Consider the following 16,813-nt stretch of genomic DNA (forward strand, 5'->3'; position numbering starts at 1 on the left):
CCAACATGCCGCAAAACACAGAGTGCTAAGACCACCCCAACATAAGTTGCAAGCTTGCAAATAGAAACTACAAAAAAAATAATACTAGCCTATGAAGATGCTGGTACAGTACGATCACATTTTATGCGGGTGTTATGTTTCAGGGATGATATGTATATTGAAAAACACATATACTCAAAGCCCCCTGCCCTGGAACCACCCCTGAGCGAACATCCTTACTTTTTGAAGCTTTTGAGCTCTCCACTTTGCTTATTTGGGCAAGGCCCACTCAGCACATAGGCTCTTGCGAGATCCGAGTTTCTGTAAAATCTCCCAGAACTGGTGTGCTGAGAGGACCTTGCTTTATAAGCAAGGTGGAGAGCTTAAGAGCTCTTTAGTGCCAGGTTTCCCTGGGATGGAAATGGTTTTTAAGTTCTCTGCACACATTTGGCTTGTGCAATTTCAACTGATGGGCCTTCAACCATGCAAGTTAAATTGCATAAGCTGAGGTTGTGATTGTACTGTATTCTATGTTTCCACGCTGTCCCCAGACATCCAATGGGGCAGTTCTGCTTCTCTGTCTCACCCAGCCTCCTGTTCTCCATGGCACAAGCTTGGTCTTCCTCCATGACGCTCAGGCGTGTGGTTCGTGACCAGGGCCATGTCCACTCCCATGTCTCTGTGCGCCCATTTCCCAGCCAGTAGGATTTCTGAAAGGGGAAGTACCAGGGCCTGGGAAGTCCATACATTCCTATAGGGAAGGAAGAAGAATTGGCATGAAACTGGAGCTAGGATTGGGGCAGAAACTGTGTGCTGCTGAATGATATGGAGATGTGACCAGAATAGGACTGGAGAAGAACCAAGTTCAAACCCCCTCTCAGCTGTGAAGCTCACTGGGTGATTTTGGGTCAGCCTAACCTACCTCACATGGGACGCGGGTGGCGCTGTGGGTTAAACCACAGAGCCTAGGACTTGCTGATCAGAAGGTCGGCGGTTCAAATCCCCGCGACGGGGTGTGCTCCATCCCTGCTCCTGCCAACCTAGCAGTTCGAAAGCCCGTCAAAGTGCAAGTAGATAAATAGGTACCACTCCGGCGGGAAGGTAAACAGTGTTTCCGTGCACTGCTCTGGTTCACCAGAAGAGGCTTAGTCATGCTGGCCATGACCCAGAAGCTGTACGCCGGCTCTCTTGGCCAATAAAACGAGACGAGCGCCGCAACCCCAGAGTCGGCCACGACTGGACCTAATGGTCAGGGGTCCCTTTACCTTTAACCTACCTCACAGAATTGTTGTGTGTGGGGGAAATGGGAGGGCGGGGCCCAAGCACACCATTTTGAGCTCCTTGGGGGGGAAATGGTGGAGGGCAAACGCAATAAAACGGGATGAACAGAGGGAGATTGGAAAGTGAGCCTGTACGTTAGCCTAAGTCAGTTGCATCAGGAGACTGACAGATCTCAACCCTCCTCTCAGCAGGAGACTGGGCAACCCAGCAAAACCGGGTCTCCCCACCCCTCACCCCCGCACATACCTGGGTGCACAGCCTCAATGTACCATGTCAGCACCCCGTACACTACGGCGTCAATGATCAACATCATCATGGAAAGGAGGAGGTTGAAGTCATCCCCCTCCACGGGCGACTGGCTGAAGGTGTGCCATTGGATGCCCACGCCAGCCACCTCGTAGAGGGCGAAGTACTTAGAGCCCAGACCAAAGGCAGTGGTGGACATCAGAGACTGGAGGAGAAGAGGGGAGGGAAGAGGGAGAAGAGACAAAGAGATGCTGCAGGGTTTTATTGGATTAAATATTTACATGCTGCTTTCCCAACAACTAAATGGAGCTCATAGTACCTCACAACAATTAATGAGTTAGGGGGCATCCTCTAAGCCAGGATATATGATGTGCTAGGCTGCACCCACGCTATAGTCAGAATTCTGCACCAGCACTGAAAACTGAAATGTGGAAGCCAGCATAAATCATGCACATGTCTGCATAATTAATCCTCCTCTTTATGCTTCTGGAGAGGGAGTAAAGAGGTCACTGAAGTCCACCCTGGCCTGGAATTTTTGGAAATACAGATCAGTCCCACTCTTCAGCAGCAGTTGCCACAGAGATTTCAAACTCACCATCATAAGAGTTAGAAAAGCAATTAAAAAGAATATGATGGCAAAGCTGTTCTCAAGAAACAAAATAACTGGGGCCAGCATCAAAATCTGATTGAAGGTCTGGTTTGGAAAACAGGACAGTAATTCCTTAAGAAACAAGGAAGCTGGCCAGGAACAAACACCTGTATACTCCCCCCCCAAAAAAAAATAATAATAATTGTCTGAATTGGAAGATGTCTGCATAGCAAACAATGGCCTGCGAATCTAGCCAGCAACTAGAAAGGCATTCTCAGAACATATGGGGCTGTCAGGCATAAATATGTGTGCCTCACTTTCCCTTCCCCTGGTTGCCTGCCAGCAAGTTACATGACCACAGATGCTATCACCATCGCCACCACCCCTATCTGGGAGGCTACCACATCAGCTACTCACAGCAATGCACTTCTCAAATGCGGTAATCTTGTCATGCGCCACCTCTTCCCGGATGGCGACGTACATGTAAGGGACGTAGCTGAGAAAGTAGATGATGCCGCCACAGGCCGAAGCCAGCTTGGCTTTGGAATACAGTACTGACACCAGGAAGCTGAGGGAAGAAAGAGATGGGCATGCAACACAAATCTGCATTCTCCCACTGAAGGGGGGAAACGGCAAGCGAACAGTCTCAGGGATGGTTCACCAGCCACAGAAGCCGAGCCAAGCCATCCGAATGGGCGGCAAAGCTGCGCCCCTGTTCCAGCACCCTGCATGGCACAGCAGAGCACCTGAGATTGCTGAGGCTGGCCTCAAAAGGAAGTGAGGCTGGGCATTTGCTGGATCTCATCATGTGCCCCAGGGGCATAACTATGGCTTGGTCAGGTTGGTCCTGGGAAATCATGCCTCTCCCCTCTGGCTCGGTGTGGCCAGGAGTCAGCCCACCTGAATGTCCACGCACTCCTTGGGCCAATCCTCTGCTGCTCTGGGTGGGTGGGCGACACATGCAGGCCCCTCTGGCGAAGGAGCAAGGTGGGGGGTGCTGATATATCTCATTGCCAAGGGTGCAAGGGAGCCTAGGTACACCTCTGAGATGTCCCAAGAAAGATGCCATTGATTCTACTTTTAGAAAGGATGCCCAAGACAGCAGAAAGGGACTCTCCACCTGCATGCCCAGATTAAGGGGCCTGACTGGAGTTGCCTAGCTGAAATCCTGGAGCTCCTGTCACCCACTTGAGGCACCAGCCCTGCCTCTCCATAGTGGCCACGCCGGGACGTAACAAACCATGGGGTGAATTCAAGACATGGATAAATTTGTGCAATTAAAATTTAAAATGTAGAAGTTACTTGTGCAAATTGTGTGTGTGTGTGTGTGTGTGTGTACGTGCGTACACACACACACACACACACACACACACACACACACACACAGAGAGAGAGAGAGAATATATACACACACATTCACATATTATGTCAAAGGGCTGTATGAAGATCTCTGAAGCATAGTTTCTTAAACTATCAGCAGCCCTGATAAGCCTCACCAGGGTTACAGGGTTGAGAACAAGTGTGGCGTGCTGGGAGGGGCCTTGTTCTCATTGAGGTGCCTGGACCACACCACTTTTTGACTGTGCATGGGACTTTCATGCCTAAAAGCTTCTTCATACCTCAAAAGAAAAACCACACCTGCCTATAGAAAACTAGCATATCACCTTCTCCCTAGTCTGCTAGTTTTTAAATGCATAGGGATTTTTATTATTAAGGCCAGAAGAGTGGTAGAAGAAACACGTCCAGCATCAAGCGAGGCAGAAAAACGATCTGAGCCCCCAAGGTAGGGGAGGAGCAAACATCTGGTCATTTTTCGGCCTCCTTCAAGCAAGTGGTAGAAAACGACCCACCTGGTCATGTCCCATTGCCCACTTGAGAAACACAACTGTGAATCAGGAAGCCTCCTGTTCAAATCTATTTTTCACCCTCCGCCTCTGCTTTCCTTCCCTCCCTTAACTCACCAGAACATGATGGTGGCCACAGCATAGATGGCAAGGAAGAGCCAAATTATGAAGACGTCACTGTGCATCAGAACCTTCCCGTACTTGAGAATGGCAGTCAGCGCCGTGACTGAGATGGAAAGCTGGACAAACCCTGTGATAAACCAGGCCACCCAATGAACCGCGTTGTTCAGCCCCATCATTTTCATCACCTGTGAGGAAGAAAGGTAACAGCGTCAGCCCCAGAGGGCAGCTTCCATGGCCCCTAGATAGGAGCCACGGCCACCATTTATCTTCCTTTCCTGTTTAGTGAAACACAGCATGTACTGCGCACACACAATATGTGTGCAATACCAGAGCAGTTATTTTTTGCAATATTGGTATTTAACTGAATTTATTATAATTTGGATTTTTACTTTATTATTCTGCTTAGGCATTCTAATTCTTGCATGCCACTTTCTGCACCTTCCAGTTATGTGGCAGCAGGCATGTATATTCACCACCAGGGAGCGCTGATTCCAAATCAACCTGCATGGTGTGAGTGGTTAAGAGGGATGGGATTAGGACCTGGCAGACCAGGATTCAAATTCCTGCTTAATCTTGAAGTTTGCTGGGTGACCCTGAGCCAATCACTCTCTCATCAGCCTAATCTACTTCACAGAGTTGCTGTGAAGATAATATGGGGACAGAACCTTGTATGCCACCTTGAACTCCTTGGAAGAGAGTTGAGATATATCATATAACTATTCATTTATTACAGTTATATGTAATAAAGAGACTTAAGAAACAGAAAAACAGCAAGAAAAAGATGATAAATAACCGCACAACAGATAAACACACAACTCCCATGGTGGCTTTAAGCAGTTTTGTTTGCTTGGTTGTTTTAAAGCCTAGGAGAATAAGAAGGTTTTTGCTGGATGCCGAAGTGAGATTAGAGTAGGTGCCACATGAGATCATTTGAAGAAGGAAGACTCTCTCCTCACGAAGGAGGCAGAGCCACACTTAGGCTAGCAGCTCTGTTTAACCTTAGTCCCCCGGATAGGTAATATGGGAATAGTAATACTGACCAGGGCTGCTGCAGGAACAGACATGTAACACCTGTGAAGCAAGTGCTGAGTGCTGCTATCACCAGCGAGGCATCCCTGACTTTCTCAGCCAGGAGGAAGCAAGATTTGTAAGCCACAGCATTGCATTTGCAGCTCAGTCTTGCTCTGCCATCCCAAGGGAAATGCTGTCTAGAAATCCTAATCTAGGCCATTAACCTACCATTTGTTATACTGACCACCTGCGTCCGTGTCTGCCACCTCCCCCTTCTTGATCTCACCTAATTTTCTCTTCCAGTGGCTGAGCTCAGCAGTTCGTTAGCAGGAGACGGGATGTTCTGCTGGAGCACAGCTGAGTTGGCATTTGCCATAAAAATAGGACATATATACTGCAAAAACAAACCAGCCTCGATGGATGTTTTCACTGCCAGCCACAGAGAACCTGCTTGAACTTACTGCTCCAAGAGTTATTTGGGGGCACTGACAGTGGCTTGAAAACAGGGGTGCAGGATTTCTGAGGCCCATCAGCTGCTGTTGGGCTCCCATCCCCACCCCCTGCATGCATGGCCAATGGTCAGGGATGAAGGAAGATGCTCAAGGACCCCTGGTACCCGCCCTCCCTGGTTCAGAAGATGAGAGTCCTGCCAAATATGCTTCTCCAGAGACAAGAGTGGGAGGAGGGCCCACACTGCAAAGAGCAATCCTTCCAAACTGCCCCTGGGAAAAGCAACAACCTACTACTGTCTCTCTGTAGCCCAAGGCTTCCACAATTTCACAGGTCTGTTTAGATGGTGCTATTTATTCTGCTGTCTTAAGTTGCAGGATTTCTTTTTTTCTTTCTTTTCAAAAACACATCCTTATGAGAAAACCACTTTCATGTTAACATTAAAGCTCAAAAGGAGGTTTGGACAACAGCCCGGATTGGAAGGATTAAAGATTTGGGAGTTGCTGCGTCATCAAACTTCAGAAACTTTAGATAACAGAGTTGGATAACAGCCTGGATTGGAATGGAGCTGGCAAAAAGACAGTTGAAAAAAGATATATATACAAATAAAGCTGTACTCGATGGATGAAAGGATATATGGTGTCTGACATGATTGAGAATCATAGAGACGGAGAACTTTAAAGCGTTAAAATCGAGATGTGGAAAACATGGAAACAATGAGGAGAGGCAGGATTGAGATTTGGCGATATGCTTCAAGGTCCAGACTATGGGAAGCCCTGAAAAATTAATAATTATAATTTGAATGATAATTTGGTCTTTTTAAATTTAGTTTTTTATTTTAATTGGATTACGATTTGATATGTTAACTGGATGTTTTTATTGGAAAACTAATAAAAATGATTTAACAACAACAACAACAACAACACAAAAGTACTTAACAACAGATCCTCCTTTATTAAGGAATTGGCCTAAAATTTTATGCCCTCTCTTCTTCCTCTTTCTTGCAGTCTTTTAAACTTAGGGATAAGCAACTGCCCAAGAGAGTGGTATTGCTAACACCCAGGAGAAGGAACAGAGAAGCTGCTTGCAGGTGGGTTTTGGCACAGGCTGCGACGTTCTTGCAGGCAAGGGTCCTGGTAGAGAGGTGGGCATGGTGCTGAAGAATAGGTCAGACAGAAAGACAGAGATGCTCAGAATGATTTTAGTGCCAGGAACCAGGCCGGGAAACTCAGTCGGGGCAGCGGGAGGGGGGCAGGGGATTCCATTTGCTCAGTCAGCCAAGGCTGGTACTGGCTAATTTGGGAGTTGTTCTCTACTCTTCTGCATCCCTGATGGAAGCCAAAAGGAAGCAAGTCCACTTTGGCTAAAGCCAACTGTGGGGATCTGATGCAGTTTAACCCGTGTCCACACGAAAGCAAGCATTTTGGGGACTGGTTTCCTCAGAAGCATCCAAAGTAATGTTGTGCCCTGTGGATTTCTCAGCCCCTGATGTGTTTATTGAATGCCTAAATAAGATTGGCTATTGATGAGAAAATAACTCAGAAGTGATTCATGGAATGGGAAAATATGGACAGGTTTTAAGCAATATAGTGGCCACTTATTCAATATATAAATGAAACTGCATAAACTCTCCCAAGCATCTTTGCAGAAAACGCTATCCTGAAGAGCACGTCTTGAATTATATTCTTCTCTCGGAACAGCTATCTGTGATGGATAAGGAAAAGCCTTTTTGCTGGTCCTAGGACATTATATGCTGGACATGTGGATTGATAACAATAATTTATATGATACCTGTGGAGGGGGATGTTATATATGTTTTTTTATATTGGAGCAGATAGGAAATAATGCAACAGCTGAGCAGGATCAGACCAAAACACTCACTGAGCCTAGCACGCAGCTTTCCACACTGGCCAGCCAGATGCTACCTGGAAGACCACAAGGAGGGAGTGAAGGCAACTGCCCGCAGCATCTGGTGGACAAAGGTACACTGCTTCTGAACATGTAAGCTCAGTATTAGCCACTACGGCTACCATTGGGGCCAGGCCCTGGCAATAGGCACAGCCCACCCACCAGAGAAACAAGCCCCGTGTGCTTACCTCTTTCAAGCGGTGCTCCTTCTCTGCCACAATATGCTGGATCATCATTGCTACTGAGTAAACCCAGGAGATGACCATGCAGAGGGGCATCATGTGCTCAATGACGAACAGAAAGCTGCAGGGAGGAAGAAGAAGGGGGAGAGTAATCTACCACAGGTTTCACCAACTGGGTACCTTCCCTGGGGCTACTGGGAGTTGCTGTCCAAAACTTTTGGAGGGAACCAGGCTGGTAAAGCCTGACACATAAAAGCAGGAAAAGGGTCCTCAAGGTATCCTGTTGGTCAAGGAAATTCTGCCTCCTTCCCTACAGACCCTTCAGGTGCTAAGATTGGCAGTAAGGGCCCTCTTGGTTTTTGTACTCCCCTCTGAATTTTGAGGGTAGCAGTAGGTCAGGAGAGGGTCTTCTCTGTAGCAGTTCCTAATCTGCGGAACTCTCTCCATGGAGGTGCATCTGGAACCGTCATTGCACAGCTTCTGGAGAATGCTGAAGATGCAGCTCTTTACCCTGGCCTTTGATATTTGAGGGGTGCATATTTTTAGAACCTATCTTATTTTGTTGATTGTGAGCTGTTTTAAACTGTTTCTAATATTGTATTTTAGTGTTATACCCCACCCTGGGACCTTAAGGTGAAGGGCGGTTTAATAATAGCAAAATAATAATAATAATAATAATAATAATAATAATAATAATAATAATAGGAAAGCTATAGTCAAGCCAGCAGCAGAAGCTTATGACTTTGCCCTCAGGGTAACACAGCCTCCTGACTCTACTCAAAGTTTCTCCCAAAGTTAGGAAGAAAGTCAGGCTGCAGTTTGACCTTGGGATAAGAGGACCTCTAGCATCACCCTTGCAACTTCATCCCAGTGCCGTAAGAAGAGAGGGACCCTCACACCTTGATAGTGAGAGTATGAGACATTTATGACATTGTTTCCAACATTATCGGTCAACCACTGGACCCAAACTTTGCTTTGGCCCTTCTGCCAATAGAGGGCAATCTGGACCGTTCCACTTGTACATACCGAACCAACTATTCAGAGATCACACACCGACACACACACCCTGCCCTGGAAAGACCAAAAGGCCATCTCTGATGGGATGGCAAGGGGGAAGTTTGAGATTTGGCTCTTTCTGTTAAGAGGCCAGAATAAACATAAAACAAAACAAAACAAAACGGACTTCTCTGTCTCTTTTGCTCACACACAAACACACTTCCAAGGACTCACTCATCACGGGTGTAGCATGGGTATGGAAACATCTGCACGTAGTTTCCGGGTTCAACCACATCATGGCCTACGAAGGTGTTGATGATGGCTCGCTCCATCATATCTAGCGAGGGAGAGAGAAAGACCCCAAATATCTGTCACCCACTTTGCTCACGCCATCTCTCAGCTGTCACCAGCCATGCTTAAGACATGGAAGGGGTCCTGGCACCCAGGGGATTCAGGGAGGGAGACCACCATTGTGGCCACTTGGCCAGGGGGCAGGAGCTGCTGGTCTGCTGGCATAAAGCCACACCACTGCAGATGGCTAGTGGGCAATATTGCAAGGAGGGGCTCAGTTGGGACCAGGTGGTGTCAAGGGGCCAATGCAGCTTCACCTGACCCTCTGCATTTGCCTCTTGAGGCTGTGGTCCAACCATCACATAAACTTGACCACATCCAAAAATGTTGTGTTTTCTGTTTTGCCATTTCCACCGTGGCTACTTCTGCTGCTGACAAAGGCAGTCTGCACTGCAGCTGGCCCAGAGAAGTGGACTGCCTCTTCAAGGTGCAGAGTACAAAGCAAAGCTTCAGTGAGCCAGTCCCTCCTGTTGATTTATAGGCAGCAGCGGAGGTCCTGTTGGTGGTCCTGCCACTGGGCGTTTTCAGGTTGCCAATGATCCATGGCAGGGCCTTCTTGGTGGCGGCTCCCTGTTTCTGAAATGCCCTCCCCAAGTGAGTCTGTCACCCTCATTATTCAGGAAAAAACCTAAAAAATCTGCGTTGAGTTGGGCATTTGATGTCCAAAAGGTTTGCTCCTGGCAACCCTGAAATTATTAGCCGCGAGGAGGGGAAGAATACCTATGTACGTCATCTTGAACTCCCTACGAGAAAATTGTGGGCTATAAATGCAATAATAAATAAATCAGTTCTTAAGCTATATTTTATTAGTGATGGGCTTGCTGCCCTGAGACCTCCTTTGGGAGGAAGGGCGATATATAAATCGCCACCATCACCTTGCAGCCGCACGCACAGGGCATATGATCTAATGAGAAGCTGCCTTGCTTGAGGACAGAGGAGAGAACGGGGCATATCTGCAGCCCAAGGATGGATGGGAACGGGAAATAGGAAGGCTGGGAATGTGCTCACCCTGAATCCAGACAAAGCCGTAAAGGAAGTAGAAACGGCCCCCAGTGTTTGGGCCAGGCCGCCAATACGCACGGCGGATCTCATTGGTCTTTTCCGTGAAGCTGGAATTTTGCCGGATCTTGTACATGACGTGAGGAGGAAGGGTGCCATCCTTGTTTGTTTGGAAGATCACACCTTTATGGGGGGGGGAGTGGACGGGGATGACAGGACAGAAAACAATGCATAATAAGAGCCACAAAAATCCAGCAGTGATACATCTGACCAGACTAATATAATAATAATAATAACTTTTATTTATACCCCGCCCTCCCCGGCCAGAGCCAGGCTCAGGACGGCTAACACCAATAAAACCACAGTAAAAACATAATAGGGGGGGGGGAAAGACGGGGGAAAACCAATTTAAAATACAGGTTAAAATGCAATTTAAAATGCAGCCTCATTTCAAAGTAGCTGATAAATCAAGACCATAAGGGGAGGGAAACATAAGGGTCAGACCAAGTCCAAACCAAAGGCCAGGTGGAACAGCTCTGTCTTGCAGGCCCTGCAGAAAGATGTCAAGTCCCGCAGGGCCCTAGTCTCTTGTGACAGAGCGTGCCACCACTTAGGGGCCAGTGCTGAAAAGGCCCTGGCCCTAGTTGAGCCTCCTTGAGGCTCGGGACCTCCAAAGTATTGTTATTTGTGGACCTTAAGGTCCTCTGCGGGGCATACCAGGAGAGGCGGTCCTGTTGGTACGTGGGTCCTAGGCTGCATGGTACATGAGATGGGCTAGGCTGCTGCATCAGACAGCAACCTGTGTCTCACAGTGGCCACCCGGATCCCAGCAGGGCATGAGTGTAACAGCCTTCTCTCCCACTGTGGTTTTCCAGCAACTGGACCAGGGTGCAAATTGCTTAGAATGTCAGTGTCAGGGAACTGCCATCAGAGGGACAGGTGGTGGAAGGGCTCACGGAGGTTGGGAGAGACTCAGCAGCTGAAGCAGGAACCAGCAGGGGGAGAGGTGGGTCTCTGAGGGAAAGTGAGCAGGAGGGAGGGCTCAGGGACACTTCCAGCGAGAACAGTGGGGAGGTTTCTGGACCTCCCATAGGGACACCCACTCCTCGCCGGAAACTGTCACGCCGTGAGTCCAGAAGATGTGTTTCCGTTAAGGAGCTTTTATGTTGGAAGCGATTCCGAAAGCAGCCACTGTCGGAATCTGCCAGTGACTGAAGGAGCCATGTTTGAGGCGCTCCGTCACAAACAGAGGTTTGTGGATTTTAGCAAACTCTGAGGGACCACGATTTTACGCACAAGCAGCTCATCATCCCATCACAGTCAGGTTTCTAGTCCTAATGGCTTGAAATTCTGCGTGAATTTTGCTTCAAAACAAGGGATTGTGATCTTTGCAGGAGCCGAGGAAAAACACAGAATATGGTGTTGGACAGAGAACTTACTGTTTTTGTAAGAAAAATCAAGATTCTAGCCCTTAAACCCATAATTTTTAATCTCAATGATAAGATGGAAAGTGTGCAGGCAACGAATGCCTGTTGGGTGAAAAATATTTGCAGTCATCCATGTTTCACTCAGGATAGCAAAGAAGGTATAAAATATGCAAAGTCCAATTAATTTTTTTTTGCACAACTATACAAAATAAGAGTAATGTGTGCAAGAGTATACCTATACAGTTCTGGGAGCTGCCTCCAGAGTAGCAGGTCAGGCAAAAAGCAGTAGTGGTCTAAGCACCAGTCTGGGCCCTGTCTGAACAGATGCAGAGGGGATGGAAGTTTACTGGCCCAGGCCAAGGCCAGCTAGCTCCTAAGAAGGAAGAAACCTCCGCCAGAGAAGAAGACGACTGGCAAAATCAATTATTGATATGCAGGACAAATTAGCTAATTTGAAACCCAAGAAGAAGGGGTAAAGGTTACTGCATATTCTTCAAGCTTTGTGTATAGACTTCTACATTAGTGTAACTTTTAAAACTCCCATTTGTAAAAAGATGAATAAGGTTTAAAAATTGGCTTGTTAAGAATATAAAGTTTTATGGACGTGCATGAACAAGGATTAAATAATGGAACCAAGAGGGGGAATTTTCAACCAGAAAATTATGGTTCAAAAATTGGTTTGTGGTGTTATTTCCTTTTTTGTTTTTGTTATTTTTCGGAAATTAATAAAATGTTATTTTTTTAAAAAAAGGAAGCTTACTGGCAAAAACAGTGACGTTGTCTTGGTAGGCTTGATTGAGAGTGTAGTTGACAATGCTCTCCTCATCTGGAAAGCCCTTAAAGATGTCCACGCTGACCTGGTGGTAGGAAAAAAAGAGAGATTTCATCAGGGAAAGCAACCTAGAACTGCAGACATCCTGTCATCTTAAGCCCTGCTTCTGTCGTGGGTTTATTTATTTTAAAGCATTTATAAACAATATACAGTGGTACCTCGGGTTACATACACTTCAGGTTACATACGCTTCAGGTTACAGACTTCGTTAGCCCAGAAATAGTACCTCGGGTTAAGAACTTTGCTTCAGAATGAGAACAGAAATCGTGCAGCAGCAGTGCGGTGGCAGCGGGAGGCCCCATTAGCTAAAGTGGTGCTTCAGGTCAAGAACCGTTTCAGGTTAAGAACGGACCACCGGATAATAAAAATTATTAAAAAAGAAAAAAGAAAAAAAAAAGAACGGACCACCGGAACGAATTAAGTACATAACCTGAGGTACCACTGTATAAAGCATTTTTGAATATCTCCTAGTGGCTTCTATAATGTAGAACCTCCATTTTCCTAACAAGTGACAATCTCAGGTGTGTGGCTGCCTTGGAGAGTAGCTAGCGCAAGAGAAACTGGGGACCAGGCTACGATCCAGCTTGAGGTACGTGGGATACTCAGTTGGTACAGCAAGAATCTCAGGGCTGTGGGTTTGATCCCCACGTTGAGCGAAAGATTCCTGCATTGCAGGGGGTTGGACTAGATGACCCCTGAGGTCCCTTCCAACTCTACAATTCTATGGTTGACTGCCTCAGTCCCACTCTGCTGCCTCAGTCCCACTCTGCTGCTCTTCCAACTTTCCAGTATTTCTTCAGTTCCAGCCTGTTTGAATGCTGGCAGGAACAATGGATTTTGCAATGTTGGTAAGGAATGGTATGCATGCTCCCTCACTTTGATCATTTGATAAAGGGGAAAAAAACCACTCTTCTTTTTTTAAATGGAGAAATAAATGCTCTATTTCTGGTATTTAATAGTATTAAAAAAACATCTAAGAAATATATCTGCTGAGTTTTACAGTTGCAAAAAAAGAAAAAAGTACATTTGAGTTATTTGTTTAAAAGAGAAAAATGACAAATGTTCCACTTGCCAACCCTTCTGCCCAATCTGAAGGCATATTACAATTCTAATTAACAATAGTACAGTTTGTATGAGTGCTGAAGTGGAGAGAGCCTGGAATTTGCTGATGTGAAGATGTTAACACAATAATCTATTGTGGAATGTGGCAGGTACTGCCTCTGTCTTGTAGACTCTTTGTCTGTGCACTGGATAAACAGCCACCAGGTTGTTGTTTTTTAATTGTGCAATTTCTGAGAAGTCAGTCTGTTAAAGTTTAAAAATGAAAAGCAAGGGAGATTTTAGTCCTAAAAATTATTTATCTATTGAAAGCCCCTGGGTTCTAACACTTCTAGGTACTGCTCTGGTTAAGCAGAACTTCAAGGTCCAGAGCAGAATCTGGAAGAAGTGGGTTCCATGAGCCCCCTGAGTTCCTGCCATTTCTCTCTCCTCCCAAGAGGGCAGCAGGGACACTCACCTTGGACATGAACTGAATCCAGCCACAGGCTGCATTGTCAATGGTGTCCAGCTGCTGCAGGAGCACACTGGCGTTGGGCAAAGAGAAGTTACTGTCCAAGAAGTTGTGAAGCAGGTCACCATCCGACACGTTCAGGATTTCGGGGTGCTTGCGAAGATCTGCAGCGATCTGCGGGTAACAGAAGGAGAGGGGTGATGAGGAGCTTCCACTTCTAGGCCAGCCTTGGCCACTCTGGTCCTGTTGGACTATAATTCCCACCAGCCCCAAGCCAGCACTGCCAATGGGGTGGTGGGAATTGCTGTCCAACAACATCTGGACAAGTATGATGTAGATGCAGAGCAGCATGCTTCTTAGACTTTGGTGCTTGCACACACACACACGTGCCATTGTGCAATGAGAATTGATCCTTTAGTTCTGGTGACACCGCAGAGGAGGCCCTGCTCCTAGCAGAGGACAACCTGGTCTCTAGAAATGACAGCACAGGAAGCAGAGCTTCATTGGTTGACCAGGGGGCTTATGAGAAGCACTGCCATGGGCTCCACTTGCATTTTTGGTGCTCCCATTCAACAGTAGCATCCTTTGGGGAGAGACTCCCTGCAGGTACTTGGAGTCCATCATCTGGTGTCTCAGAAGAGATTCTATTGGAGAAGGACTGTAGCTCAACAGAGCAGAGCAGATGCTTGGCAAGCAGAAGGTCGCAGGTTCAATTCCTGGCTTCTCCAGTGACAAGGACTGAGCAGCAAGTTGGCGACAAAGGTCTTTCGTTTCCTGAGACCCTGAAGGGCCACTGCCAGACAAGTGTTAAAACAGGGCTAAAAGAGCAAATAGTTTGCCCTGGTTGAAAGCAGCTTCCAATGCTCCTGGCAACATAGAGGAGCTTGGAATCTACAGAAGTCAAATTAGTAGCTCAGGGTACATTCCAACATTAGTTCCACCCACTGAGTTTTACGTGTATAATTAAGATCCATTTATTTCAATGGGTCTACTCTGATTGGTTGGTGACAACTTTTCCTTTTAACTGTCTGAAATGCAACTGAGCGCCAGAAGGTTTCCCAGATATCCCAGGACTGGATGCAGAAAGTGGGAGCAGGCTGAACAGAAACACACACACACACACACACACACGCAGGGAGGACAAACCAGCCCCTTCACAGACCTGCCTGTGGCTGCAGTGATAAAACCTATGCAGACCCTGGAGGAAGCACCTTTTTCTACAAGCTGCACCAGAATCCTGGGACCGCAGCAGTGCTTGCATCACTCTTCCCCCTGAGCTGCTCTGTCCTCTCATCTGGGTCTAGTCCTTTTTAAACGTTGTTGCTCCAGCTGTGGAGTGGGTACACTTTTTGCCTGTCCCACTGTCCCACCCCATACCCTCTAACAGCGTACCTGCTGCAGCCTGCTAATCCGTTGCTGCAACCTGCCCTCTTCCAGGAAACTGCGGATCTCCGCTGACATGTTCATCCACACTTGGGCATAGTGAGTCACATTCCCGACGAAGGCAAAGGTCTCGTTGGCCTGCAGAACAACCAGAGTAAGCAAAGAATAAGCAAAGGAAAAGGAGGTGCACCACAGCCGGGTGTTTAAAGACAACACGCCCCATGAGTTCCATGTGAAAAAGTACAGTGGTGCCTCGCAAGACGAAATTAATTCGTTCCGCGAGTTTTTCCGTCTAGCGAATTTTTCGTCTTGCGAAGCACGGTGTCGGAAAAGTTTTGGAAAAGCTTCAAAAATTGCCAAAGTCTTCAAAAACCTCAAAAAAGGCTACCACACCACGTTCTATGAGTTGCTCCTCGAAATCAAGTCACAACTGTATTAACGGTGTTAAGAAAAAGGAAACAAACTTGCAAGACGAAAACGCAAAGCCCATAGGGAAATTCGTCTTGCGAAGCAGCTCAAAAAACGCAAAACCCTTTCGTCTAGCGAGTTTTTCGTCTTGCGAGGCATTCATCTTGCGGGGCACCACTGTACTTTCTTTCATCTTTTCAACAAAAGTCCCAATAAGACTTTTGTTAAGCCATGTTGGGAGGCAGGAGATCCAGGAAACTCCAGATATTTTGCCATGTAAGAACAGCCTGCTAGATCAGGAAAACGATCCAGAGTTCTCAGCACCCTGGCCAAATTCCAAATTCCCCAGGATTTTCTCGGGGAAAGCCACAAGGCAGTTAAACTGGGATGCAAGCGATGCTGGCTCACAGTGCAGATGAGCCCCAGGCTTCCTAACAAGGAAAGGGCAGGGGAAGAAGTGAGGGACGTTCAGTAGCACACCCAATGCCAGTTTCCCTCACAGCCTCACCTTCAGAATGACCTTGTCCACTTCTGTGCCCACGGGAGCATAGAGGATCTTGGGGTTGCTGGTCATGAGGTGAACGAGAAGGCCCAGATTCCGCTGCTCTTTGCTGGTGAATCCCAGAGAGCTCATGTTGCCCTGTTTGAGGGCCTCTGGCTCAATGGTCCTGCACAGGGAAGAGGAAAAAGACATCGAAATTTACTCTTCCTGACAAATGTGCTGCAAAGGAGGAAAACGGAGGCAAACCGTGGGAACCTTGCTGCTGTTGTCACATTTTTACCACGCATTCACATTTTATTCCCCCAGAACTGCAAATTAAGCTGTACATGCAGGTTCCATTATCCGCACAAAACACATTCCTCAGTGAGCGTTTGCCTAATAAGTCAACGATTTCTACTGATTCCTATCGGTGATTTCTAATCTGTGATCTCTCCCCCTCCCGTCACGGCTTATTCTGAAAATTGTTACGTCAACCAGCAAAAGAAATATGAATAAAAAAACAGCTTTGCCCAATCTCTCTCCCCACTCCTTCTCTCTATGGTTGCTGAAAACGGCTGCCACTGAGCAGCAAAGAACAAACAAGTAAGGAAATGGGCAAACGCTGGCTGTTCAGATATGTGAATCAGCCATACAGATAGCGAGGTTTGGGTATAATTCATTGTGTTTGGATAAGTAAATTAGTGGATAATGAGCGGATGGATGGTGAGGCTTGTGTGTACTTTATTGCCTTGTTTCTGATGGTTGGTTTGTACTGTGCCCTAGATTTGCAAACAAGTGCTTGCAGGGTCCGAC

At 47.0% G+C, this 16,813-nt stretch overlaps 1 protein-coding gene across 1 annotated transcript in view; it reads right to left on the reverse strand.

Annotated features, from left to right (window-relative positions):
- Window positions 1-16,813, reverse strand: part of ABCA2 (ATP binding cassette subfamily A member 2) — a 103,408-nt gene that overhangs the window by 38,094 nt on the left and 48,501 nt on the right. The window contains exons 10-20 of the mRNA XM_082208731.1: window positions 16,028-16,187; window positions 15,121-15,249; window positions 13,735-13,902; window positions 12,147-12,243; window positions 9,969-10,142; window positions 8,844-8,946; window positions 7,620-7,734; window positions 4,057-4,247; window positions 2,513-2,663; window positions 1,507-1,711; window positions 566-730 (exon numbers count right to left, since the gene is read on the reverse strand). Coding sequence (XP_082064857.1) covers window positions 566-730; window positions 1,507-1,711; window positions 2,513-2,663; window positions 4,057-4,247; window positions 7,620-7,734; window positions 8,844-8,946; window positions 9,969-10,142; window positions 12,147-12,243; window positions 13,735-13,902; window positions 15,121-15,249; window positions 16,028-16,187 — 1,658 coding nt within the window. The remainder of the gene's footprint in view (window positions 1-565; window positions 731-1,506; window positions 1,712-2,512; window positions 2,664-4,056; window positions 4,248-7,619; window positions 7,735-8,843; window positions 8,947-9,968; window positions 10,143-12,146; window positions 12,244-13,734; window positions 13,903-15,120; window positions 15,250-16,027; window positions 16,188-16,813) is intronic.

The sequence above is a fragment of the Podarcis vaucheri genome (genome assembly GCF_965113315.1).
Source record: "Podarcis vaucheri genome assembly, chromosome: Z".
NCBI lineage: Eukaryota > Metazoa > Chordata > Lepidosauria > Squamata > Lacertidae > Podarcis > Podarcis vaucheri.